This window comes from Euphorbia lathyris, chromosome 2, assembly GCF_963576675.1.
Source record: "Euphorbia lathyris chromosome 2, ddEupLath1.1, whole genome shotgun sequence".
In the NCBI taxonomy this organism is placed as follows: Eukaryota; Viridiplantae; Streptophyta; class Magnoliopsida; order Malpighiales; family Euphorbiaceae; genus Euphorbia; species Euphorbia lathyris.
In genome coordinates this window covers 131,485,557-131,512,208 of record NC_088911.1, presented here as the reverse complement: position 1 = coordinate 131,512,208, position 26,652 = coordinate 131,485,557, and the positions used below count along the sequence as shown (strand labels likewise).

The 26,652-nt window shown below is 36.2% G+C and overlaps 1 protein-coding gene and 1 pseudogene across 1 annotated transcript; one reads left to right on the top strand and one right to left on the bottom strand.

Moving 5' to 3' along the window:
* The first annotated feature begins 17,357 nt into the window (after nucleotides 1-17,357).
* On the top strand, nucleotides 17,358-18,282 carry LOC136217494 (uncharacterized; annotated as a pseudogene).
* Nucleotides 18,283-22,544: 4,262 nt separating this feature from the next.
* LOC136219971 (uncharacterized) lies at nucleotides 22,545-23,282 on the bottom strand. Its single transcript, XM_066007597.1, has one exon. The coding sequence runs from the start codon at nucleotides 23,136-23,138 to the stop codon at nucleotides 22,749-22,751; it is 390 nt and encodes a 129-aa protein (XP_065863669.1). The 5' UTR covers nucleotides 23,139-23,282; the 3' UTR covers nucleotides 22,545-22,748.
* Nucleotides 23,283-26,652: the final 3,370 nt, after the last annotated feature.

Here is a 26,652-nt window from a genome sequence, read left to right as displayed (position 1 = left end):
AAGTAGTTGATGCTCTGTAGAAGTTAGTTAATTCTTCTCTGAAATGGGGATCATGGTTATATATAGCTTCTTCCTTTGTAAGGTATTTTCTGGTTGATGATATGCAGTATTGAAGTATTCTCTTTTGTTTTTATAAAACATGCTTGATGCCATATTATTGCCACAAGTATTAGAGGTTTTCATGCTTCTTATCAATAGGATGTTCTAATGATAATTTGAATGATTCTATACTTGCTGGCTTGAAATCAGCATTCAAGGATAAAACTTTTAGTCAAATAGATTATGTTATATGATAAGTGTTCAATTCAACGTTCAAATGTCCACTTTAGTGCTAGGTTATTTAATTAATTTAGTGTTATTTCGGATATTATTGCATGTTTTGGTATGATTTGTCTCCACAGGACTCAAATGATTAAAAGGAGTAGAATTGGACTTAATTTGAAGAAACTTTGGACTTGAAACGAAATTGGAGTTAGTCTTGACCAAGATGAACTGAATCAAATGAGTTGAAACGAAATGGAGTTAGTCTTGCCCAAGACTAGCTGAATCAAAGGAGCTGAAACGAAATTGGAGTTAGTCTTACCCAAGACTAAGACCTCCGAACTGATGATGTTTAGATTGATTAGGACTCTTTCCTACTCAAAGAAGAAGGCAGAAAATAAGGGATATGAGAAGATTAGAAAAGATTTGTGATTGGGAAAGATATTCTTTTGTTAGCTAATTTGGAGGGATATATCTTATTTACAAAACATTAGGTTTTTAGATTAGATTATCTCTCTCTCTTTTCTTAGACTTTCTTATGTACATTTTCCAGAGATCGTTCTTCATACTGAACGACAAACACTCATTTTGTTCTTAATGGCTATTCATAGCTAAACCCTTTATTTCGGTTAAGGGATAATTCAAAGGCAGGAATCTTCAAGTATTGTGAGATCGTTTCTCTTGTAGTATTTTCTCTTTATTCATATCATTTGTTTATTCACTGTGTTTAGGGATTTTATCTCAATTGTTAGTTTGCTTTTGAATGATAGGGTCGATTGTTCATTTGATTAAACTGGCATACAGCTGTCTGATTAAACTAGATAATCAACGAGTCATTATTTAGTTAAATCTGAGTCAGTAGTAATTGATGCTATAAAGTTGAAATCTAGATTGTATTTGGGGATAATCAGATTGACAACTGAGAACTCTCCATGTGACATTAATACATCTATTTTCGACTTTATCTCATTAAGTGAATGAGTAATTAAGTTTCTGAATCGATATCGCTGAGAATCGATTGGCTTAGATTAGGTTCTTCTAATTCCTAACGTTGTTAACGGGTTGAATCTTAGCCGCTGAGGTAAGGTTATTCGTTAATTAGGAGTTGACTACAGTCTTACTTGGTTAATTCATTATTTAGGAAGAATATACCAAACTAATCTGATATGCAATTTAGAAGAAACATCATTTCTGTCAATGATCAAGACTAACTGAATTCCTTGCTTGAGAATCCCTTAGCTGAAATTCCAATTAATCATTTTATTCAATTTCAACTCAACTTCATTACTTTTGTTAATTTAGCAATCATATATTCTAATTCCCCCTTTTTACTTTATATTCATTTGTTTGGTTATATTTACAAATTAGATCAGTATTAGTCCTTTGGGTACGACCTTTGCTTACCCTTGTGCAAGCCTAAAGGCTATGAAGTTATATTTATTTTTGGTGGATTCGACAACCGTCATTATATTAATTAGCCACTTCACTTTTTTCACATCCTCTTTCATTGATCTCTTTGGTTTCGAATTTTTCTCAAATAGATGATTTGGCATTATTCATTTATGTAGGTTAATGGACAAATTTGTGTCTAAATTTTTTTTACATAGAGTTTTGCCCCCCTCCCTCAAATCCTAGATCCGCCACTGAGCATGCTCCTCTGTAAACCGACCTTTTACAATCATATTATCGACATAGATTTCTACCTTATCACCAATTATAGCTTTGAGGATCTTGTTTACTAGCCTTTGGTATGCAACTCCTACATTTTTCAAACCGAAAGACACTGATGTTTTCGTTTAAAGTTGCATAAATAGCCTCCTTTTTTGTTGTTTCGACATCTCCATGAAAATCTAGACAGATTTTTCTTCGGCCAACCAAATTGTTTCCAGAACGCCAACATGCTTTGCCTCATTTTCTTTCACTTCTTCCATAGGATCCTATAAGGCAGGTTTTTCTTCGGCCAACCAAATTGTTTCCAGAACGCCAATATGCTTTGCCTAATTTTCTTTCACTTCTTCCATAGGATCCCATAAGGCAGATTTTTCTTCGGCCAACCAAATTGTTTCCAGAATGTCGACATGCTTTGCCTTTTCTTTCACTTCTTCCATAGGATCCTATAAGGCAGATTTTTCTTCGGCCAACCAAATTGTTTCCAGAACGCCAATATGCTTTGCCTTTTCTTTCACTTCTTCCATAGGATCCCATAAGGCAGATTTTTCTTCGGCCAACCAAATTGTTTCCAAAACGCCAACATGCTTTGCCTTTTCTTTTACTTCTTCCATAAGATCCCATAATGCTTTCATGTTTAAAGAAGCAACATGCATTTCATGGAACCATTAACTTAAAATCTTGAATTAATTGATAAAATTTTAGAATAACTTATATTTTTTTATGATTTCAAAGGAAGCAATATTTGACTATCTGTTATTTTTGCAGTTTCTTCTTTTTCTTATATATATGGTCATCCATTGTATATTTGAAGTTCAGATACTAGCTTTCATGATTTCGCAAAAGGGTATTGAGTTAAGTAACTGACTCACTTTTTGTATTTTTTTCAGAACATAAGATCACTAGCCATCTACTGTTCACGAAGATTCTATTCTAAGCATGCAGATTTGGTAGATCGGATGCAAAAAGACTTGAAATGTTTGAATACGTTGTTCGTACGTACAAAAGCGACTTTCCATCATGTGCACCAAAATGGAGCAATTGGAGGGGTAATATACAAAGATGGCAGATGTTATGGGTTGTTTGTGGCCAAAGTGGCTAAAATTACGTCGGTTGCGCAGAGGGAGATACAAGCATATACGGGAGGCATTCATTTAGTTAAGGAGTTGGTAGTTCAATATCCTAAAAGCCTATATGATCCCACAACTATTGTTTCAAGGACTGATTGCAAGCAAATTATCAAATTTATTGATAATACACCACCGGATAGGAATTTTTATAAGATGAAAAAATTACTAGAGAAAGCTACTGATAAAACGTACAACCCTGAAATATACGAGTTGGTGCAGCATGTTCATCAGTTTAGAGAGGATATGGTACTTTCTGGAAAATTGACTTTTGATTTGAAATGGACTAGGAAGGAATACATCAAGGTGCCTCATGTTTTGGCCCAAGCCGCATATCATTTGAAAGAGGATTTGGAGGAAGTCAAGCATAAACTACTAGATGTTAAAGGCATAAAGGTATTAACCTTCAAATGCAATGAGCAAGATGAATTATGGGATTGGATCGAGTGTGGCAAGGAGGAACATAATATACGAGATTGTATCAAGTGTAAAACATGGCGGAAGAAGAAGTATAAGAATACCTGCGATAATGATTTCCCGCTCGAAGTATCCAAGGATGATGATTAGTGGCGCACAGATTAAGTATAGTTAGCCTATTACACATGCTCTTAGATCAGTGGTGGTCATTTAGTTGTTGTTTACGCATGGAGTAACAATCAACCACTACAGTAGTTATAAACAAATTTATTTTGTAACTTTAATTAGTAACAAGGTTTTAATATCTTCCTAAACTCTAAATCTTTAATGACTTTGAGCCATAGAGGTCGCCAGACGTGTCAGATCTGGCGTGTTACATGTCCTCCCCAGCTTTATAAAGTTGCTTTTAAGAAGTTAATAAATTTTGTTTTAGTCCTTGAATACTTATAGTTTTGATACCTATTATTAATTAATATTGTTTTTAACCCATAAAATTTTAAAAAGTTGATACTTTTAGTGGGTTCTTACTAACCTGACAAAAGTCACAATTGTTACCAACCATTGCGGCAACAATAGTTATTAGTGCCGTATAAGTTAAAGTAACAACTGTAAACAACCATTATAAAGGTTTGTTATTTCCAAATTTTATATGACTCACTTGTCGTAAATAATTAATATCTTTTACCTAATAAAAATAGAATAAAGAATCATAAAAAAGAATTAATAAACAAATAAGATAGATAAAAAAAATGAAAGTCACAAGCTAAATACTCTTTCCCATTAATGGAACCGGTGGGATCCAAATAGTTTGTTACTAAAGTAACAAACCAATAGTAGCAACATCTAAATTACAAGGTTCTAGGGGAAAGTTTGTTACTTTGTAACCCAGGTAACAAAGAGATAACACTTCTAAAAAGGGGTGTGCATCAGTTCAAAACGATTATCGAAATTACTAAGATAATTGACACTGACACCGAACCAAATAACATGTAAAACCGAAATAATATTGAACCAAAATATTCAGTTCCATTCGGTTTTAAACTGTAAAATCGCATTTAGTTAAAAATAAAACAACAAATAACAAATTAAAATCACTATATTTTCTCATTAAATTTATCTCAACCAAAAAAAATTGAAATACTTCTAAAATATATTTATATTGGTTTATTATCTTATCAACAAAAAAAAAGTTAAACTTGTAAAATAATATATATATATATATATATATATATATATATATATATATATATATAATGCATAGTATGTGTAATTCGGTTCTTTTACATTTTTTGTCAAACCGAACCGAATATCTAAATGAACCTACAAATAAAATCGATGTCGAACCGAAGTGTTAAAAAGCTGAACCAAAATTCGATATGTTCGGTTCAGTATACGATTTAAACTGAACTGATACACCCCTACCACTAGAGATGTTATTAGTCCACTAGAGACAGTGTTAGCCATGAATCACCTTTTAATGTATCTTCCATTCCATCATTCCATTATATTGTACAAGGCTCTTTTGGTTCATGGAATAGGGATGGAATAGAATAGTTATTCATGAGGATTTCATGTTCTAACATATGGTTCAACTTTTTGCGTGAAATAGCTATTCCATGGAATGTGTATTCATAAATGAATGAATAGGGAATCATTTATTCAACCTTGGAATAGTTATTCCTAACCAATATTATCCTTCATTTCTAAAATTACCTTCTAGCCAATTACTCAAATCCTAATTTTTTAGCAAATCCATAATTTATATCCTAAAAGAAGTGATAAATGGAAAAAACGGGAAAAACGTTAAGAAATACAAAAAATATGAAAACACAGAAAATGTGAATAACGTGAAAACATTACAAAACACAAAAATAAGAAAAACATGAAAAACAAAAAAAACGCAAAAAAAGAAGCAAAAACATGAATAGCATAAAAAAGTGACAAAACATGAAAAATAAAAAACTTGAAAAAATCCGAACAACAAAAAAAAACGCAACAAAACGCGAGATGCGAAAAACGCAAAAACGTGAGAAAATGCAAAAAAAAAAATATGAAAACCTGAAAAAAATGAAAAAGTGAATAACAAAAAAATACACAATGAAAACTGTTGTCTTTAAAGCTGAGAAAACTGATTTAAAAAAAGATATCATTTATAACTTTTGGAGAAAGTGATGGGGCGACGCCTAGTGGTAGAGTTTCTACGACGAAATATATATACTATGAGTGCGGACTCTATATCTATGGATGTCATCTTTCTAAATGCTCTATCTTTACTAGACGTCACGACTACTTAGGGGCAAGTGTACCCCGTCGTATCAAGTAATAATCCGGTTAAGACCGGGTATCGAATCCACGGGATTTATAATTACAAGTATTAGACGACTCGGTTTCGTATGTTATTTAAGCGGCGATTACTTTGGGGTAAAGTAAGACACAACTACACACTATCCCTAACTATTGGCGACTCAGATTTGTGTAGCTAAAACCCTATAAAGTGGGATGAATATTGATAAGTTATAACCACGATAAATAACGACTCTAAATGTATACGGATAATAATTTACTCTTGCAAAGATGACTAAGTGTAGTAGGACCGGCCCGTGAAGCACTTAGACTACGTGATTCATAGTCAAGGCGTGTCTAATGCGGGGGAATTAGAAACTAGGGCCCGTAAGTTCCGTGGGTTGTCAATTCCTACGGTTTCCAGTTTGTCACTTACGGTAGGGCAACACCTATATAACTCCCTAAGGATAGCCCGAATGGCGTCGGAAATCGCATTCTCCTACACAATAATCAATTATCAATATCAAAACAAGTAGCAAACACTAACACGTAAAGAGAAATAGAGATTATAAATCATGAAATTATAAATATGAAATGTATATAAATGGAATACAACCAAGCCTAGTACATAGGAAGAGTACAAGCTAATTAGCACGTAAAAGGGGAGAATCCGCCCTTGAAACTAGCTAACCGGACTCAAAGCCGTCACCTAGGTCGTGGAGGTGGAACTCTCGAGCTTGGTGACGAATGGTGGAGCGGAACTTCGATGGAATGCCGAAACAACCGAACAAGCTCTCGAGGTGGAGAGTTTAGCTACAAAAACTGAATCTATACTACAACAATAATCAAAACAAGTATAGTTTGCTCTCTAGTGTGTAATTATTTCTTGGTATCAAATGAAGTTCAAGAGCTTCCTATTTATAGACATCAAGCAAGGGCAATGTTGTAACTTCACAAAGTACAAGTATGGAGCAACGTTATTTGGTGCAGAAATCCCATGATACGCCTCGTGTGAGGTGGTCTACGCCCCGCGTAAGTGCCCATTCTGTCAGAAATCTCCTGCATGTGGACCAATTCCGTGTCTTGTTGTCTCAAGCACGCCCTGCGTAGCTAAAGTATGCCCCACGTGTTTGAGTCTCTGGAGTTTTATTGCTTGAATTGGGGCTTTTACGCCGTGCGTAGCTGAAGTACGCCCCGCGTAAAAGAGTCTCTGAGTTTTTATCATTGAGGAATTGCCTGGTACGCCTCACGTGTATGGTTATACGCCCCGCGTACGAAGAGTTGACTCAGGGAGACAGTGCAGTCTGACTTTCAGGATTAGGCCAATTATTTTCGACATGTGTCATACGCCCCGCATAGGGTGGCATACGCCCCGCGTATGCTGAGTCAATTCCACATGGTGCCTGCGGATAAGGCAATTATTGCTGACAACATGTTTCACGCCCCGCGTAAAGGATTATACGCCCCGTGTATTTGAGTAGATTTTTGCTCCATGCTTGTACCTGAAATACAAATCTTGCGAGCCGAGTTAGTTTGACGTTTTTATTTCCTAAACTAATCAAAAGCACAGAGAATTAACTAAAAGTACGAGATTTATTTTTATATCTTTATTTTATCAAAACACTTTATTTTTGTAATTAAACTTATTTATTTTATCCAAAATTAATCTGTAAATCACGCTAAAAGATAGGGGTAAAATACCCCTATCAAACCTCCTCAGACTTTAAAGTTTTACTTGTCCTCAAGTAAAAGAAATCGAAAGACAAGGGATTGAGAAAATTAAGAAACAAACCGAAGGTTGGTTTTGCCAAGTGCGTGATTTCAAATTTATTGTTTTGTGCAAAGGTTTCGGTAAGTACCTACGCAAACAATTGAGTACGAAACTCGTTTGAAACCTCCATGATCAAGATTTAATAGGCAATATTAACGGGGGTTGATTATCTTTTGAGAACCCGATAGTACCTCACCAAGGGATTTCGCTCTTACGCTCAATTTTAGGTGGGTCGGTGTTTTAGCACTCTTCTTTGCACTTACTCGAGATCATGTTGAATTTGCATTTTCATCCGGGTTTTTCCTCCTAAAATATGGTTAGGCAACATTAAAAATGAACCCGGAGGGGGGTTGTAATGTGGGTGGCTTCTTTAGTGGTTAGTTTAAAGAAACTCGAGCTCAAAAATATCGTTTTGTGATTGCATCGTATTTTTGTTTATTTCGGCCTTGGCGAATTTTACAAAATATACTTCAAAATTGCTCGGGTGGAGCTTGAGAATGCCTTTTTATTTTTATCGTATCCTTTGTTTTGATAGAGGCACAAAAACAATATTTTGAAAACTTATGGTGCTCATTTGCTACGGCCGTGACTTATTTCGGGAAATTCGGGTGCAACTTGATTATGTCGGTATTTTGAACAAGAGGAAAAAGGGTTAAATGTTTAAAAGGGTGTTAACAAAAGGGTTGGTTAATAGGCTCGAAAGGGTTTCCTAATGTTCAATGAAAAAGAGAAAAATTAGCCTAAGTGGGTTCGGTTTATCATCTATTGCCTTTTTACCAAAAATAAGTGTACTTAACCCGGTATTGGATGCAAATTCTATGAGTCGAGTGAAGTCAAAGCTCTCGAAAAATTGTGAAAGAATTAGAGTTCTCGTACGAACTCTTTTAGGCTCAAAAATACCTCACAAAGATTCGGGTTTAAATTGTGTACTATCAAGTCTTCGCTAAATTCTCAACTATCCCGTTTTTATTGCGTTTTTAAAGTTTATTATGGAGATAACATTTGGGTTAAGCCTCAATGCCTTAGTTTAGTATTAACCTAAGCTTTGTACAAATTCTCTAACTTTAAGATCAAGACTAAAATCTCTTAATTGAATCATTCCTTTATGTTCCGATGCTTTTATTTTTTATGACAAATAACGGAACTTTAATTAATTTCCGAAGGAGGGATAGCGTGTCGGGAAAATTTTGAAGAGTCAATAAATGAGTTTAATTATTTTGTTGTTATTAAATTTTTATTTTTGTTTTTGGTAGTGCAAACCAAACTAAAAGTGCGGGGTTGCACGGCCCTCCGCGTTATTTAAAATGACGCCTATTCCAAGGGCGTCGCAAAAAGAACTGAAAACAAAAACAAAAATAAAGGTGAGGAAGGAAAAGAAGACCACTAGTGGTCAGGGGCCCTACGCGAGGCGTACCCAGGGGGGCGCCCCGCGTAGGGCGGCGTTTTTATTGCTTTTTGAGTCAGAGACTCAAATACGCGGGGCGTAATGGGGGGTACGCCCTGCGTGAAAGGTGTTTTTTATTGCTTTTTGAGTCAGAGACTCAAATACGCGGGGCGCAGGAACAGGGTGTCCCGCGTGTTTGAGTTTCTGAACTTTTTTAAGCATAAAAATGGTGGGTACGCGGGGCGTACCATGGGGTACGCCCTGCGTGGTGTTATTCTAAACAATAAAAACAGAAATAACGAAAGCACAAAACACAAACGGAACTTAACGATTTTAATTAGAAAAAACATAGAAATAACATAGGAAATAACAAAAGAACATACATAAAGAAAACATAAAAAAAATAAAAAGAAAAACGGAAACTATGGTTGTGGTGGAGGCGGATTGTCATGGATGTTGAAGTGGGTGTAGAAGGCGTTGGTGAAGGCGTCAAAGTTAGCCCTATCCGCTAGCCTTTGAGCCTCGAGGGCATCGAAGCGGGAGTCGAAATGGGCCCGATCCCGACGTTGGTTATCCTCCAAAATATCCAACCAAGCATAGAGAGAGTTGAAGTCATGGGGGGGTGGAGGACTAAAATTGAGACCCAAGCTCGAGTCCGAGTCACCTTCCGCATTGGAGTGGGCCGCCCCTAAAGTCTCGCCCGGGCCGGAGGTCGAACGGTTAAGAGACTTAAAGGCGTTCTTCTCCACGGGCCGAGGCAAAAGGCTCGGGAGGCGATCGAGGGCAGCTTCACCGAGAGCGGTGAGGGCGAAGATGGTGACGAGGTGGCCAAAACCGAGCTTAGCCCGCTTCCGAATGGGCGTGGAGTGGAGGTGAGCAGCCACGTGATAGGCGAGGTCATAGGTGAGCCCATGGACACAACAGTAGAGGGCCAACAGTTCGTGTTTGTTGACCTTAGAGGCCTCAGACTTCCCCGAGAAGTAAAATGAGATGAAGCGGTGGAGAAGTTGGAGGATAGGGTCACGGATAAGAGATGGGCGCAGGTTGGAGACGTGATAGTCATCGGACCCGGTAATGGAGGCCCAAAACTCATGATCGGCAACGCCGTCGGGCCAACTGGATCTGCCCCCCCCCCCCCCATTTGGGAAGTGAAATGGTGTTGGAGCCATTGAGTGTCAATGGAGAAGGGGCGGTTGTGGAGGCGGAAGTTGAAGAGTGCGGCTCCGGGGACGTTGTTGGAGGTGAGGGTGGTGTAGAACTCCACCACTAGTGATAGGTACACCCGCTGATGCGTAGAGTAGATGTCGTACCAACCGAGGGCACGGAGGCGAGCTTCGAAGGGAATGCCCAAATCATATTGATCAAGCACGCTACGTTGGATATAGGGAAGCTCCATGATAGTGGCGGCACAAAGATCTTCGTACCTTTGGGCCTCCTCCTCGGTTAGGAGATGAAAAGGAGCCCGATATTGGCGGGTGAGTGGTGGAGTTTCCTCCCGTTCGGGAGGTGGAGGTGGCGGTTGGTTTTGTGCGGAACGGGAGGATCGGGCCCGAGTGGACCGTGGGGGGCGTATGTCGGCGGCTATTTTTCGTGCCATGGCAATAGTGAGGAATGGAGAAGGAGTAGAAAGAGTGGGAGAGAAGTGTTGGGGAAGAGTTGGGGTAATGAGTGAGGAAAAAGAAGGGAAAAAGGAAGGATATATATAGGAGGGAAGTGGGGATCCAAGTGAAACTCGGATCCCCAAGAGGGGTACGCGCGGCGTGAAGTGGCCACGCCACGCGTATCCCACCTCTTGAGCGCTAATTACATAATAGAGGCGCGGTACGCGGGGCGTACATGGGAGTATGCCACGCGTAGTGCACCTCCTGCCCTTTTTTATGGTAGAAAAAGGCAGGGACGCGGGGCATACAAGGGGGTACGCCGCGCGTAAAACGGAATGTGAAAAATCTTTTTCGGTTTTTTTAGAGGTATTTTGAAATTTTTTTTTTTGGAGTTTTGATTATTAATGAGGTGTTAATGTGTTTTATGGTTTTTATGTTTAATTAATGTTTTTGGGTGTTTTAATTTTGAAATTAAGAGGGTAGTTAATGTAAATTTATTGTGGAGGGAGGTTGAGGATTTGAATTTGAAAGGATAGAAGTTGATTGTATGGAAGAAGAGGTGGAGTGGAGAAGTGTGAAAGATTTTTGGGGAAGAGAAATGATGGGAGGTTATGAAGGAAAAGCTGTCATGGGGAGTTGTGATTCACAACTCCCCGAGGATACGCGCGGCGTACCCTAGGGTACGCCCCGCGTGTCCTCTTCGTGGCATTTATTGGGATTAATTTTAAGATACGCGGGGCGTATGTGGTTATACGTCCCGCGTACCTTAAAATTTTTAGATTAATGTGGGATTTGTTTTTCTTTTGATTTTATAAAAATAATAGAAACTAAGCTAAAAATAAAAGTGAAAGCAAAAATTAAAACACAAGCGAAAATAAAATGTAAAACAATAACTCAAGAAGGAAAAATAAAGAGAAGAGAAAGGAACAAAAATTTATAATACATATAAACAAAAGGGTTCGAGTAATTCCAACCAATGCTACATTTATAATCGAAGTAGCTCGACTTTCTCATGCCGCGGCTTAGGGCAAGATGTCCGGGTTGGAACTTGACGGGTCCGAACTCTTATTGTTGAGGAGCGTTATCACCTGTCCGGATTCCCTATTCTTACCCCGCGGGTTCTGTTCGGTGTTCGCCGGGAGGGTTCCTAGTGGCCTTTCTTGTTGTTGACGGTTTAGGTGGGCCACTTGGCGGCTAAGATCCCTGCAAAACATTTCGCTATCGGAAAGACAGGTTAATATGTCCTTCAATAAAGACGTGACCGATTGGTCGTGTACATTGTTGGAAGGTAGAGCATTCCGATTACCGGGCGTGGCTTGTGATTGCCCGAGCCCGTTTTCCCAAAATTCCTGCTCAAAGCCGGATAGGGGCCTCAACACGTTATTATTATTTCCATATGACAAGTTCGGGTGTTGGTACCGAGGCCTCCATCCGCCGTTATTATTATTATTATTGTGGTGAGAATAGGAGTTCGGATGGGAATTATACCTTTGGTTGCCTCCTATATAACTTACATTTTCGGTATCGCCAGCGAAAGGGCTACCGATTTGGCAATTAAACGCATCATGGTCTCCACCACAGTGAGTGCACATCAGGACCTGCACACTTTTATTGAGGCTCATTTGGGCGATCAACGAGTCAAGTTTCTTGTTTATTTCTGCTATGGAGCTTTTCGGAGCCTCTTTCTCCACAGCGAACGTCTGGTGTCGCGACGGGCCGGCAAGCCGATCCTCTTGCCATTGCACACTTTTCCTTGTGAGCTCATGAATGAGCTCGTAGGCCTCACTAGCTGACTTCCGAAATAGATCCCCACATGCAGCGGAATCAACAGTCGCACGGTTAGTGGGGGTTAACCCGTGGTAAAAAGTGCTTACCAAGTCGTGCTTCGGGATGTCATGGTGGGGGCAGTTTCGGAGCAACTTCCGGAACCTAGCCCAAGCTGCATGAAGGGCCTCGCATTCCAACTGCCTGAAGGATGTGATATCGGTCCGTAACTTGACTATTTTGGATGGCGGAAAATAGTAGGAAAGGAACTCTTTTCCGAGCTCCTCCCATGACGTGATGGATCCCGCCTCCAATGAGTGTAGCCATTCCAACGCCTGTCTTGTCAATGAAAAAGGAAACAATTTCAGTCTCACAGCCTCAACGGGAACACCATTTTGCCAAGAGGTATCGACACACATAAGAAATTTATCTAAATGCTCGTTGGGGTTCTCATGGAGTTCCCCTCCGAATTGACCACATTGTTGTATCAATTGGATCATTCCGGTCTTGATCTCATATGTATTGGCCGGGATCGTGGGAGCGACAATGCCATTACGATTTTGGGGACGATGCGAAGCAAGGATCTCCATCATCGAACGCGTATCATTGCCCCCGTGGATGTTGTTCACATGCGACCTTGGGTTTCCGTTGGGTTGGTTGACCTCGGCGTTGGGGTTTGCCATTCTCTCTTTTCGAATCCTACAAAGAGTACGTTCAATTTCGAGATCAATAGGAATAAGAGAATCACTTTTCGATCGGGTGTGCATAAAGTAAAAAGAAGTATAAAAGATTATCAACAAGAAAGAATAATGTTAGAAAAAATATATATAAACAATTTATACAAAAAGAATGCTTAAACTAACACTGAAACGTTTTTGTCTAATATTGTAGGAGATTTTAAATCCTCGGCAACGGCGCCAAAAACTTGATGGGGCGACGCCTAGTGGTAGAGTTTCTACGACGAAATGTATATACTATGAGTGCGGACTCTATATCTATGGATGTGATCTTTCTAAATGCTCTATCTTTACTAGACGTCACGACTACTTAGGGGCAAGTGTACCCCGTCGTATCAAGTAATAATCTGGTTAAGACCGGGTATCGAATCCACGGGATTTATAATTACAAGTATTAGACGACTCGGTTTCGTATGTTATTTAAGCGGCGATTACTTTGGGGTAAAGTAAGACACAACTACACACTATCCCTAACTATTGGCGACTCAGATTTGTGTAGCTAAAACCCTATGAAGTGGGATGAATATTGATAAGTTATAACCACGATAAATAACGACTCTAAATGTATACGGATAATAATTTACTCTTGCAAAGATGACTAAGTGTAGTAGGACCGGCCCGTGAAGCACTTAGACTACGTGATTCATAGTCAAGGCGTGTCTAATACTGTAAAACCGAAATAATATTGAACCAAAATATTCAGTTCCATTCGGTTTTAAACTGTAAAATCGCATTTAGTTAAAAATAAAACAACAAATAACAAATTAAAATCACTATATTTTCTCATTAAATTTATCTCAACCAAAAAAAATTGAAATACTTCTAAAATATATTTATATTGGTTTATTATCTTATCAACAAAAAAAAAAAGTTAAACTTGTAAAATAATATATATATATATATATATATATATATATATATATATATATATATATATAAAATGCATAGTATGTGTAATTCGGTTCTTTTACATTTTTTGTCAAACCGAACCGAATATCTAAATGAACCTACAAATAAAATCGATGCCGAACCGAAGTGTTAAAAAGCTGAACCAAAATTCGATATGTTCGGTTCAGTATACGATTTAAACTGAACTGATACACCCCTACCACTAGAGATGTTATTAGTCCACTAGAGACAGTGTTAGCCATGAATCACCTTTTAATGTATCTTCCATTCCATCATTCCATTATATTGTACAAGGCTCTTTTGGTTCATGGAATAGGGATGGAATAGAATAGTTATTCCTGAGGATTTCATGTTCTAACATATGGTTCAACTTTTTGCGTGAAATAGCTATTCCATGGAATGTGTATTCATAAATGAATGAATAGGGAATCATTTATTCAACCTTGGAATAGTTATTCCTAACCAATATTATCCTTCATTTCTAAAATTACCTTCTAGCCAATTACTCAAATCCTAATTTTTTTAGCAAATCCATAATTTATATCCTAAAAGAAGTGATAAATGGAAAAAACGGGAAAAACGTTAAGAAATACAAAAAATATGAAAACACAGAAAATGTGAATAACGTGAAAACATTACAAAACACAAAAATAAGAAAAATAAGAAAAACATGAAAAACAAAAAAAAACGCAAAAAAAGAAGCAAAAACATGAATAGCATAAAAAAGTGACAAAACATGAAAAATAAAAAACTTGAAAAAATCCGAACAACAAAAAAAACGCAAAAAAACGCGAGATGCGAAAAACGCAAAAACGTGAGAAAATGCAAAAAAAAAAGTATGAAAACCTGAAAAAAATGAAAAAGTGAATAACAAAAAAATACACAATGAAAACTGTTGTCTTTAAAGCTGAGAAAACTGATTTAAAAAAAGATATCATTTATAACTTTTGGAGAAAGTGATGGGGCGACGCCTAGTGGTAGAGTTTCTACGACGAAATATATATACTATGAGTGCGGACTCTATATTTATGGATGTCATCTTTCTAAATGCTCTATCTTTACTAGACGTCACGACTACTTAGGGGCAAGTGTACCCCGTCGTATCAAGTAATAATCCGGTTAAGATCGGGTATCGAATCCACGGGATTTATAATTACAAGTATTAGACGACTCGGTTTCGTATGTTATTTAAGCGGCGATTACTTTGGGGTAAAGTAAGACACAACTACACACTATCCCTAACTATTGGCGACTCAGATTTGTGTAGCTAAAACCCTATGAAGTGGGATGAATATTGATAAGTTATAACCACGATAAATAACGACTCTAAATGTATACGGATAATAATTTACTCTTGCAAAGATGACTAAGTGTAGTAGGACCGGCCCGTGAAGCACTTAGACTACGTGATTCATAGTCAAGGCGTGTCTAATGCGGGGGAATTAGAAACTAGGGCCCGTAAGTTCCGTGGCTTGTCAATTCCTACGGTTTCCGGTTTGTCATTTACGGTAGGGCAACACCTATATAACTCCCTAAGGATAGCCCGAATGGCGTCGGAAATCGCGTTCTCCTACACAATAATCAATTATCAATATCAAAACAAGTAGCAAACACTAACACGTAAAGGGAAATAGAGATTATAAATCATGAAATTATAAATATGAAATGTATATAAATGGAATACAACCAAGCCTAGTACATAGGAAGAGTACAAGCTAATTAGCACGTAAAAGGGGAGAATCCGCCCTTGAAACTAGCTAACCGGACTCAAAGCCATCTCCTAGGTCGTGGAGGTGGAACTCTCGAGCTTGGTGACGAATGGTGGAGCGGAACTTCGATGGAATGCCGAAACAACCGAACAAGCTCTCGAGGTGGAGAGTTTAGCTACAAAAACTGAATCTATACTACAACAATAATCAAAACAAGTATAGTTTGCTCTCTAGTGTGTAATTATTTCTTGGTATCAAATGAAGTTCAAGAGCTTCCTATTTATAGACATCAAGCAAGGGCAATGTTGTAACTTCACAAAGTACAAGTATGGAGCAACGTTATTTGGTGCAGAAATCCCATGATACGCCTCGTGTGAGGTGGTCTACGCCCCGCGTAAGTGCCCATTCTGTCAGAAATCTCCTGCATGTGGACCAATTCCGTGTCTTGTTGTCTCAAGCACGCCCTGCGTAGCTAAAGTACGCCCCGCGTGTTTGAGTCTCTGGAGTTTTATTGCTTGAATTGGGGCTTTTACGCCGTGCGTAGCTGAAGTACGCCCCGCGTAAAAGAGTCTCTGAGTTTTTATCATTGAGGAATTGCCTGGTACGCCTCACGTGTATGGTTATACGCCCCGCGTACGAAGAGTTGACTCAGGGAGACAGTGCAGTCTGACTTTCAGGATTAGGCCAATTATTTCCGACATATGTCATACGCCCCGCGTAGGGTGGCATACGCCCCGCGTATGCTGAGTCAATTCCACATGGTGCCTGCGGATAAGGCAATTATTGCTGGCAACATGTTTCACGCCCCGCGTAAAGGATTATACGCCCCGCGTATTTGAGTAGATTTTTGCTCCATGCTCGTACCTGAAATATAAATCTTGCGAGCCGAGTTAGTTTGACGTTTTTATTTCCTAAACTAATCAAAAGCACAGAGAATTAACTAAAAGTACGAGATTTATTTTTATTTCTTTATTTTATCAAAACACTTTATTTTTGTAATTAATTTTATCCAAAATTAATCCGTAAATCACGCTAAAAGATAGGGGTAAAATACCTCTATTAGAAAGTAGCTTTCACAACTATCAGAAAAGTTAATTTTTTTTTATAATAAAAATAACCATAACTTTCAATATATATAGTTTTATGTTTTCATTTTTTAATTTTTAGAACTTTTATCATGTATTTATCAAATACTTATCATCTTTTCTCCACAATATATTTTCTCACAATACTTTCCACCACAACAGGTTTTGTTGGCCACAACAATGGCAAACTGGCTCTAAAAGCAATAATTACCCTCCACTTCTTTTCATTTTATGTTGTGGTAGTTAAACACTAGAAAATATTTATTTTTCAAAAAACATAATTCAAGATTTAAGTGTTTGCTAAAAAAATCCATATAACTTTTAGGGAAAAGTAAAAAAATAAACTTTGTCGTTTGGCCCATTTTCGAACTGCACCCCCGTGGTTTAAAAGTTTGAAAAATGGTACCATGTACTTCATTCCGTTAGCAAACATAGGCATTTCCGTCTAACGGTGTTAAAAATGATGAGGTGGCAGTCAAAGTCAAAAAGTAAAAACGATATTTTTGTAATTTCATTTATTTTCAATTTTCAATTTTATTATATTTTTAGAATTTTAAAATTTATCCAATATACAACCCACACCTCATCTCTTCTCCTTTTCTAAGCTCTCTCCTATCCATCATCTTCTTCAACCTCTCCTATCCATCGTCTTCTTCGACCTTACATTCCTCCTGCAAAAATGAATCAAGTAATTAAACCACAATTATGCTACCTTGCATTCCTCTGTCGTTTTTTTTCCTTTTTCTATTTGTCCCTGCAATTCGCTATCAATATTCAAAAATTTCATTACCTCTCTCTCTATTTGATTTTTCTAACTTTTCCTATAATTCATGCTCTCTTCCTCTCTCTGTTTCATTACCTCTTCTTTTTTTCCCAATTTCCAGTTTCCCCCACCTGCAAATGTCAGATAGAGTCTTCCTTTCTTCCAAACCTGTCGCCAATGGCGCCGCCGTCACCAACGGTGCTAATCCTCCACCACCGCCTGCCAAATCGCATCTTTATAACCCCACTGCTCGAGCTCCCTCAGCCACATAACCGCCATCGCTATTCCCGCAGTGGTCGTAGCATTTACTACTGCTGCTTTTGGTCGGTTCTCATCCTCCTATTGCTCCTCCTCGTAGCTGCAATTACCGGTACTGCTGTTTACACCCTCACCGGCCGCAGTTCTCCATTCCTTCCATCCGTATTCACCGCCTCAATCTTACTACCTCGGCCGATTCCTTCTCCTCTCATCTATCTACTCTTGTTAATTTCACTATATTCTCCAAAAACTAACTCTCATCTCACTTTCTTCTACGATTCCTTTACTCTGTCTACCTACTGTGTGTTCCTCGGGAACAGGACATTGCCTGCGACAATTTGAGCAAGAAGAATGAGACGAGTTTTAGAAATATTGTTGTTTCGGGGCCGAATGATCTGGATGCAGAGTCTGTTAATTCATTTTGTTGGGTTAAATTCTGTAGGAGAGTGTTGCAAATCATGGTCGTTATTTTGACAATGCAAGCAGCAGAAGAAGACTATGGAGGAACGCAATGTAGAAAAAGACGATGGATAGGAGAGAGCTGAGAGAAAGAGGAGAGGTGAAGTGTCGGGTAGGGATTGGATAAATTTTAAAATCTAAAAATATATAAAATTGAAAATAAATAAAATGATAAAAATGCCCTTTTTACCTTTTGACTTTGACTGCCACCTCATCATTTTTAACACCGTTAGACGGAAATGCCTATGTTTGCTAACGGAATGAATTACATGGTACCATTTTGCAAACTTTTAAACCACAGGGGTGCAGTTCAAAAATGGGTCAAACCACAAGGTTTATTTTTGTACTTTTCCCTAACTTTTATATAATTTTCGCCTAAACTAACACATCGGTCAAATATATCTCTTATTCTCTATTAACTAAGGCGTTAGAGCATCTCTAATATGTTGATATTGTTGTCTAGATTCTGAAATTTAGCTAGTCATTTAAAAAGTGAGGTATTCCAACAAAATGACATGACTCTCTAAAATATATAACTAACTCGGTGGTTTTCACCTGGTCAGTCACCATTAGATCTAGGAGGTAAAAATCTAAGCCTTACGATGATTTTAATCTCCACCGTACAATTTTAACAAATTTAGATCTAACAGTGATTAACCAAATTTACTTGATCAGTCACTGACCAGGTGAAATTACCGATAACTAACCATTCTAACATAGATGATGACTAAGAATACCATATGGTGGTCGATCCACAAATTTTTGGGAGAGGCGAGGTTTTTTCTAATTTTTTTTACTAAATACTTTAAAAATTATAGCTTAACCAAGTTGAAAAGATAATAAATTACTATAAATCAATAAATTACTTTAAACAAATTCAGATGATTAATATATTAATTTAAACAAGCTCGAAAGCTAACGAGACATCCTACAAGGGATAGGAAATGCCCTTTTAACAGTGGTGGAACCATGGGGCACGATCTCCCACCGTTGGCGGGAATGCTAATTCTAAACTATTACCTGTGTATTTTTTTAAATTATATACGTTGTCTCATTATCTTAATGGATATATTTCTTGAATAACATATACCATCTCATTTAATTCGCAAGTAGACTTACTCGTTCAGAATCAATAAATAAAACAAATAAATTATAAATTCAACAAAACATAAATTTAATAAATCATCCACAAACTTAACAAACATCCTAAATCACCCAAATTACTAAGAAATTAAAACACACAGGTAAAATAAAATAAATAATAAATAGTTCATTTTAATATGATGTTAGTCTTCATGGCTGGTACCAGATAGCGTTAGCCATATAGCGTATATCCGAAAGAGATAATTCTATACCCATCTCTTACCTGTTACGGATAATTTTTTGGAATCCATATTCGTTACGGGTAATTTTTTTTTTTTTTGGGAAACCATATTCATCTCATATTTTTATGTATAAAGTTTGAGTAATCTCGTTAGAATCAGGCAATTGGATATTCACAAAAATTGTATCTGTTACCATCCATAATGATAACATACCAATTAATGAAAGAAAAGAGTAAGAAGAAGAAAAAAAAAAGTGAAAAGTAAAGAAAATGTGGAAAATTGGAATTAAAGCCTTGTTGGGCCTAATATAAGGGTTATAGACTTCAAGTACAATCCTTTGAACGACATGTCGTCTGAATGATAATTTTACTGTTCGTATCTAAACGGCCTAGCGTTTTGAAGCTCACCAAAATATGAAAGTCAAACTATCAAGGAACAAGTAGTTTTCAGCCCATCTACATTTTTAGCCCATTAACTTGGACATCTCTCGGATTAAAGCACAAATGATCACTCAATTTTACCTAATTTAATTAGCTCACCAAACTTTTCAATTTGTGCTACTAAAATAATTCAATTCTTAATTTTTTGTCGTAAAAAATGTAAATGTATTTCACATGGTAAAAGATTTGGACATATGAACCTTGCGTGATATTCATTTGATAGACATCACTGTAATTAACTTTCGAGCATTGAAAATTCAAAGTAATTTTAATTTAATTAAATTTAAGTTATTTTAGTGGCATATATTAAAATTTAATCACTTAATTGAAATATTGAATAAAACTGAGCTACTGTTTTGATACTATTATCATCTTTGTATATATTAAATAGGGATGAAAATAGATAGACATTGACAATTAATGAAAATATAGAATATATTAATGTTTATATGCAGCTCGAATTAATGTGTCATGGAACCGTTTGAACTAAAAGCTCGAACTGATAGTTAAGGCTCAATCATATATTAAAATCTGACACAATGCATATCCAATTATTTGAACTTGTACGCAAACGCTCAATGACCTTTACAAAATTTTCAATCTTTTAATTTGCTTAAATTGTCACGGTTAACCTTTTATTTACTCGTGACAGTATTATACACTGCATTATTAGTAATTTAAGCAAGTTGATATCTTAATTTAACAAGTTGATATCACGAAAAATCGATGTTAAGTAAGTTAAGATAAAAGAAAGGTCCTATTAAGTAAGTTCGGACGATGGGAAAACGCCTCAAGCAAATTGGAAGGTTCAAAAGATCATTTTCAAAAGTTTAAAGAATAATTATACGTTTGAGTATAAATTGTTGAATATATATTAAACCAATTAAATTAAGGGTTAAATACATAAATATTATAATGAAGTACAAAATTACAACTAAGTAATATCATCAAATTTAATTTTTAATATGTCATTATTCTCTATATATTATGATTTTACATCATAATTTAAAAATTCTAGACTTTAATTCATAAATCACAAACTCTAGAAAATATATTCTAGATTTCTAATTTATAAATTATAATCCTTAAAATATATTAAAAGCGCTAATTTTACTAGTTTGATATAATAAAAAATTATGACTTGATATAATTGTAAATAGTTTTTAAAACATGAATTTCTGTGTAATTTTCCTTTAAATTAATATATTTCAAAACTAACGGGTTGATCCAAATGGTAAAAAGTTGAATCTTTACTTGATTCGAATTTTCCTACCATCAAAATGTAGTCCTCTATCTCACAAAATAGAACCATGAATTAAATTGATGCTTATTAGAGGTCCATATTTTATCAATCAATATATAAATATAATTTCAAAAATAAAAACAAAAACAAAAAATGCTTTAGTTTCAAATACCTTAATTTGTAAAAAAAAAAAAACACCACCAACCTTTATTTCCTCTATTTAAAAATAAAATAAACCACATTCAATTTTATTATACTTTGCCATAACTATTACTAATAATAATTACTCCATCCATTCCATTATATAGGTCATTCTAGCAAATTAGTTTTTTCCCTAAATATAAGTCATTCTAGGATTCCAATGCTTATTGCCCAATAGTGACATGAGAGAGAATTATTTTTTGTATTAGTACATGTGTTTTTTAATATTCCAATGCTTATTGCCCAATAGTAACATGAGAGAGAATTTTTTTTAGTTAACCAATATATTTCTTAATTTGTGTGAAATACCCTAAAATGACTTATATAATGGAATGGAGTGAGTAATTAATATCGAAAATAAATTGATAAAATAATATAATCTAATGTGTTGCTTTTGTGCTTTGTCATGCTAAACTAAAAATAATCCAAGGTTCAAATCACTTAAACTACAGAATTTTTAATTCAGAATATTAACGTTGGCTGTAGACATTAATTAAAGAGAGTTTAAAAAAACCTTCAACATATTAATCGGATCACGTCACCAGATAAAAAATACGCATACATGCCATGCCAGTCAGTAGGTGGACTCGCAGTTTGGCTTCTGTCCTGTCAGCAACAGCTTCACCTACTAAACTGCAACTTCTGAATCTCCATCTTCCTTCTTTATAATTCTTTTAATTTTCAAAATAATTCTTTCTTTTTAACAGATTTTCAAAATATTTATTTTTAACAGTCTACATAATTTCAAAACAAAAATTTCTAAATCTCATTGATATGAAAATTATTTTTATTGCATTTATATATAATCATTCAGAAATAATACGATTTTGATATGAAATGAAATACGAAATTCACATCTCTAATTTCAAATAATTTGGAAAGTAACGTTCAATTTAAAGGAAATTTTGAATTTCCAACCAAAACATAACAACCTACCTGCTTTGACCCTGCTACGGAGGAGGAGAGGTGGCCACGTGCTCACGTGCAATTGCAAAGCCAAAGAAAGCACTAAAATGGTGTGTTTGTTTGCTACGAGACAACTTCTTCTATTCCTCCACCTGAGCCACCGTCAGCGACGTACACAGCCGCCGGATCTGATTCTCTTACGACGGCATAGCTAAAATCAGCAAGCAAATAAGAGCATTTTCGTAACTGAAATATTATAAACAACAATGAGAGATTAATTGATCATCTTCAAACAAACAAGAAAAATCTGAAGCTCAATTCAACTACTCATATACTCTGTATAGCAATGGAAGAAAGAAAAGAAGAAACAACAGAGATATCTTCAAAACTAGAGAAATTAAGCAACAAAACTCGAACTCAGAGTCAGATCCAAATCTCTAATCGCCGGAATCATCGTCGCCGCCGAAGATAGACATGCGATTATAGAGCAAGAACAATACAAGACCTAGAAACAGAGCAACGCCGACGGGAGAGCCGCTGACACGGTGAATGGAGTCAGGTTCCCCGGTAGAGAATATAGAGGAGACGAAAGATCCGCGATCGGAGGAGAGGAACTGAATGGTTAAGAGGAGGATAATTGGCAAAAGAAGGAGACCGACGGGGCTTAAAAGCTCGGAAATGAAGTCAGTAATGGCTTCACCTTGGTCGCCGATGAGGAATGGAGCGAGAACTACTGTACATACTACAACAGCTAGTATGATTCCATGCGGTGCACCTCCAGCAGCTTGATGATGATGATGATGAGCTTGATGATGTCCTTCGATCATGATGAACTTTTGACTGGAGATGAATTTGAATTTTTGGGGTTCAATTGTGTGAATTGTGGTTTGATTTTGGGAGATTTGGAATGGGAAATGGGGTCGTGAAAAGGTCTTGAAATAGGTGCTGAGACGCGCTTGTCTATGGAAGGTATGAATTCTATATACATATATTTATACTTTACCTTTTGGAAATATTCAAAAAGTAGATTGAAGATAAACTTCACCTTCTCTTTTTTTTTTTTTTTTTGTTGAAGATAAACTTCACTTGGGTTTTCACTCTCATGACAAAAAGAATAAAAAGTAAGGTAAAGTTAAAAAAAAAAAAGAAAAAAAAAAAATCTTGTAGTCTCATCTTTTTACAAAGGATAAAATAGTAATTTGATTTCTAACAGTGAAATTGTGCAAATTTTATCCATCAAGATGGTGCGAGTTTATTCATGGTTGGAAATTAATAGCAATTTTATCTTTAAAGATTGACGGGTTGAGTTAATTTGATAAATAATTTATGAAATTATCTCCTCAGTTCTGAATCTTGCATCTCCATTTTTGTTATTTATATCACTTATCAGTTGCGGGTTACAAACATATATATACATATATAAAAAATTTAAAAAAAATCATTGTACAAATTAAAAAAAAAATCTAAATATTTCTTTAAATTTAGAAATATTTTAATCAATAGTTCTATTATGAAATTATAAAACAAATGTAAAAATTTTTTTCTAAAACCAATTAATATATATTTGATGTAGAATATACGAATAAAATATGTGTATTTTTAATAATGTATAAAATTGATTCAACTTATCAAATTTAAAGGTAAATTTGTTTAACGTTAGAAGTATTTTTATACCTTATTCCTTTCATAAATGATTTTTGTGTTTAAAAACTTACAAACGTAAATATAATTTATACATTTTTTAAACTTAAGAATGCCATAGAAAAGTATAGTCATGACTTCTTACAAATTAATTCGTAAATATATAAGGTATACTTTGCAAATTAACTAAACAAGGAGTTTTTTTACCAAAAGAAATGACTCGCACATTCTTGAATCGTAAACTACACAAATCACTAACTCATATTTGTAAGTTTATGTGTCTATTTAGTTCCGTTGTTGCTGTATATATTGACTCTATGTAGTATTATTATGTATACTCCTACTTAAGAGGTCATATGTGTTGAAACACCTTTCCACAAGATTTCGATTTGACAAAATCATCCATGATTAAGAGGCAATTAAATTTAAATGCCTTGATTTAATTGTACTAATGTGTTTGTTCAATATTGAGTGCAAAAATATATATATAAAGTTAGACAGGACAAAAGTCAGCATAAGCCAAACTGAGTGGAACGGAACTCAGCATGAAAGAATAGAAGTTGAGTGGAGTAGAACTCAGTATCAGAAGTCTCCTTCAAAGTTGCCAGAACGAAGCTGACTAAATTAGAAGACTCCTTCAGAATTGTATAAACAGAACGGATCTGACTAAGAAGGAACTCAGCATGGAAGTTGAACATTCGAAGATAACGAATGAAGCTGAGTGACAGTCAGGATAGCATGAAGGATCCGTTCACTAAAGGACAAAGTCTGCCAATCTTCTGCACCAATAATTGAAGCCTCAAAAATACACAGAAGACTAATTCCAAGAAACATGGGCCAATAGATTATTGGTAAAAGACAACTGCCACAAAAAGACAAGTCTGTAGGAAGAAGACAAGGCTGACACCTGAAGAAAACAGATGACAGGATTGGCCTGCAAAACTGAAGCTGACCAGAAGCTGTCTACTAAAAGAGCCGTTTTGGAATCAACGGACACACCAAATTCAAACGGTCTAATCTCCAGAATTCATCTATAAAATGGACAATGATTTCACTTGGACATTTGTCGAATTACAAAGAAGAAAAATCCAAGAGAGAAATCTTCAAAGCACTCAAATACAAAGATCTTACACCAAATCTTCTATTCTTTGTGTAAATGCTAGATTGATTGTTGTGTAATCATCTAAAGTGTTCTTCTGTTGAGAAAGAACAAGTTTATCAATTGTAATATTGAGAGTGTATGTTGAGTGCTTGGTTGTAAGCATTCAGTGGTAGAAAAATCTAAGTGCTGGATTGTAGTACTTAGTAGGAGCTGAGTAGACGAATAGAGGACGTACTCTTGCATACTCACTGCCTTGTAAAGGGTTTGTGATCTACCTTGAAAGAGCTCAGTATTGGATTGAAAATCCCAGGAGGAACTGGGGACTGGACGTAGGCACAGAGGCCGAACCAGGATAAGTCGTGCTGAGTAACTTCTAAACTCTTTCTCTCAATATATATATATATATATATATATATATATATATATATATATATGTGTGTGTGTGTGTGTGTGTGTGTGTGCGTGTGTTGCTTGTGATATTTACTCAGCATATAAATTGTTAAAACTGAAACTGAGTAAATTTGAGTGCTGAGTTGGAATGTGACCTCTCAAGAGTCAATTCCCAACTCTCAAGTCAAGCAGTCTTAGTCAGCATAGAACTAAAACTGTCTGACTAATCAATCGATCGTGCTGACCAACACGCTGACTTAACAAACTCTTAAAATAACATTAAGTCAGCATAATTAAAAGCGAAAAAGTTACATTAGTTCCTATCCCCCCCTTGGAACTAATTACTAGGGACCAACAAGTGGTATCAGAGCCAAAAGCTCACTACTCAAAGATCTAACAATCTTGAGCTGATCCCGATAAATGGCTGAAAATAGCACTTGGTTCCTTCCAGGAAACCAAACAACACAGATACTCCCTGAGGGACTATCAATAACTAGGCCTCCCCTATTCTTTGGATCCAATTATACATTCTGGAAGAATAGGATGAAGAACTTTATTCAAGCCACAAACATGAGTGCATGGCTTGCAATTGTTCAAGGTCCACATGTGCCATACAAAACTGTTAACAATGAGAAAATTGTTAAAAGTGAAGCTGAGTGGACAGAGGATGACCTCAGAAAATTACAAAATAATGCTTCGGCTATAAATATGCTTCACTGTGCTCTAGATGCTGCAGAATACAATAAGATTTCAGGTTGTGAGTCAGCTCAGGAGATTTGGAAGAAGCTTGAAGTAACCTATGAAGGCACGAGCAAAGTTAAGGAGTCTAAAGTCAATCAGCATATGAGACTCTACGAGCTGTTTGAGATGAATGAGAATGAAAACATCTCAGAAATGAACGCAAGGTTCACAAACATTATAAACGAGCTCAAAAGGCTTGGAAAGAACTTCACTGAAGAGGAACAGGTGAAGAAAATCCTGAGAAGTCTGCCTAAGAGCTGGCAAGCAAAGAAAATAGCTGTAGAAGAAGCTCAAGACTTGACTACCTACAAATATGATGAGTTGATCGGATCCCTGCTGACCCATGAAATTTCTATGAAAAACTTTGAAGCTAAAGAGAAAGAAAAGTCAGAAGACAAGAAACAAAAGTCACTTGTTATGAAAGCTGACTCGACTGAAGCTGAGTCTACTGATGATGAGGAAATGGC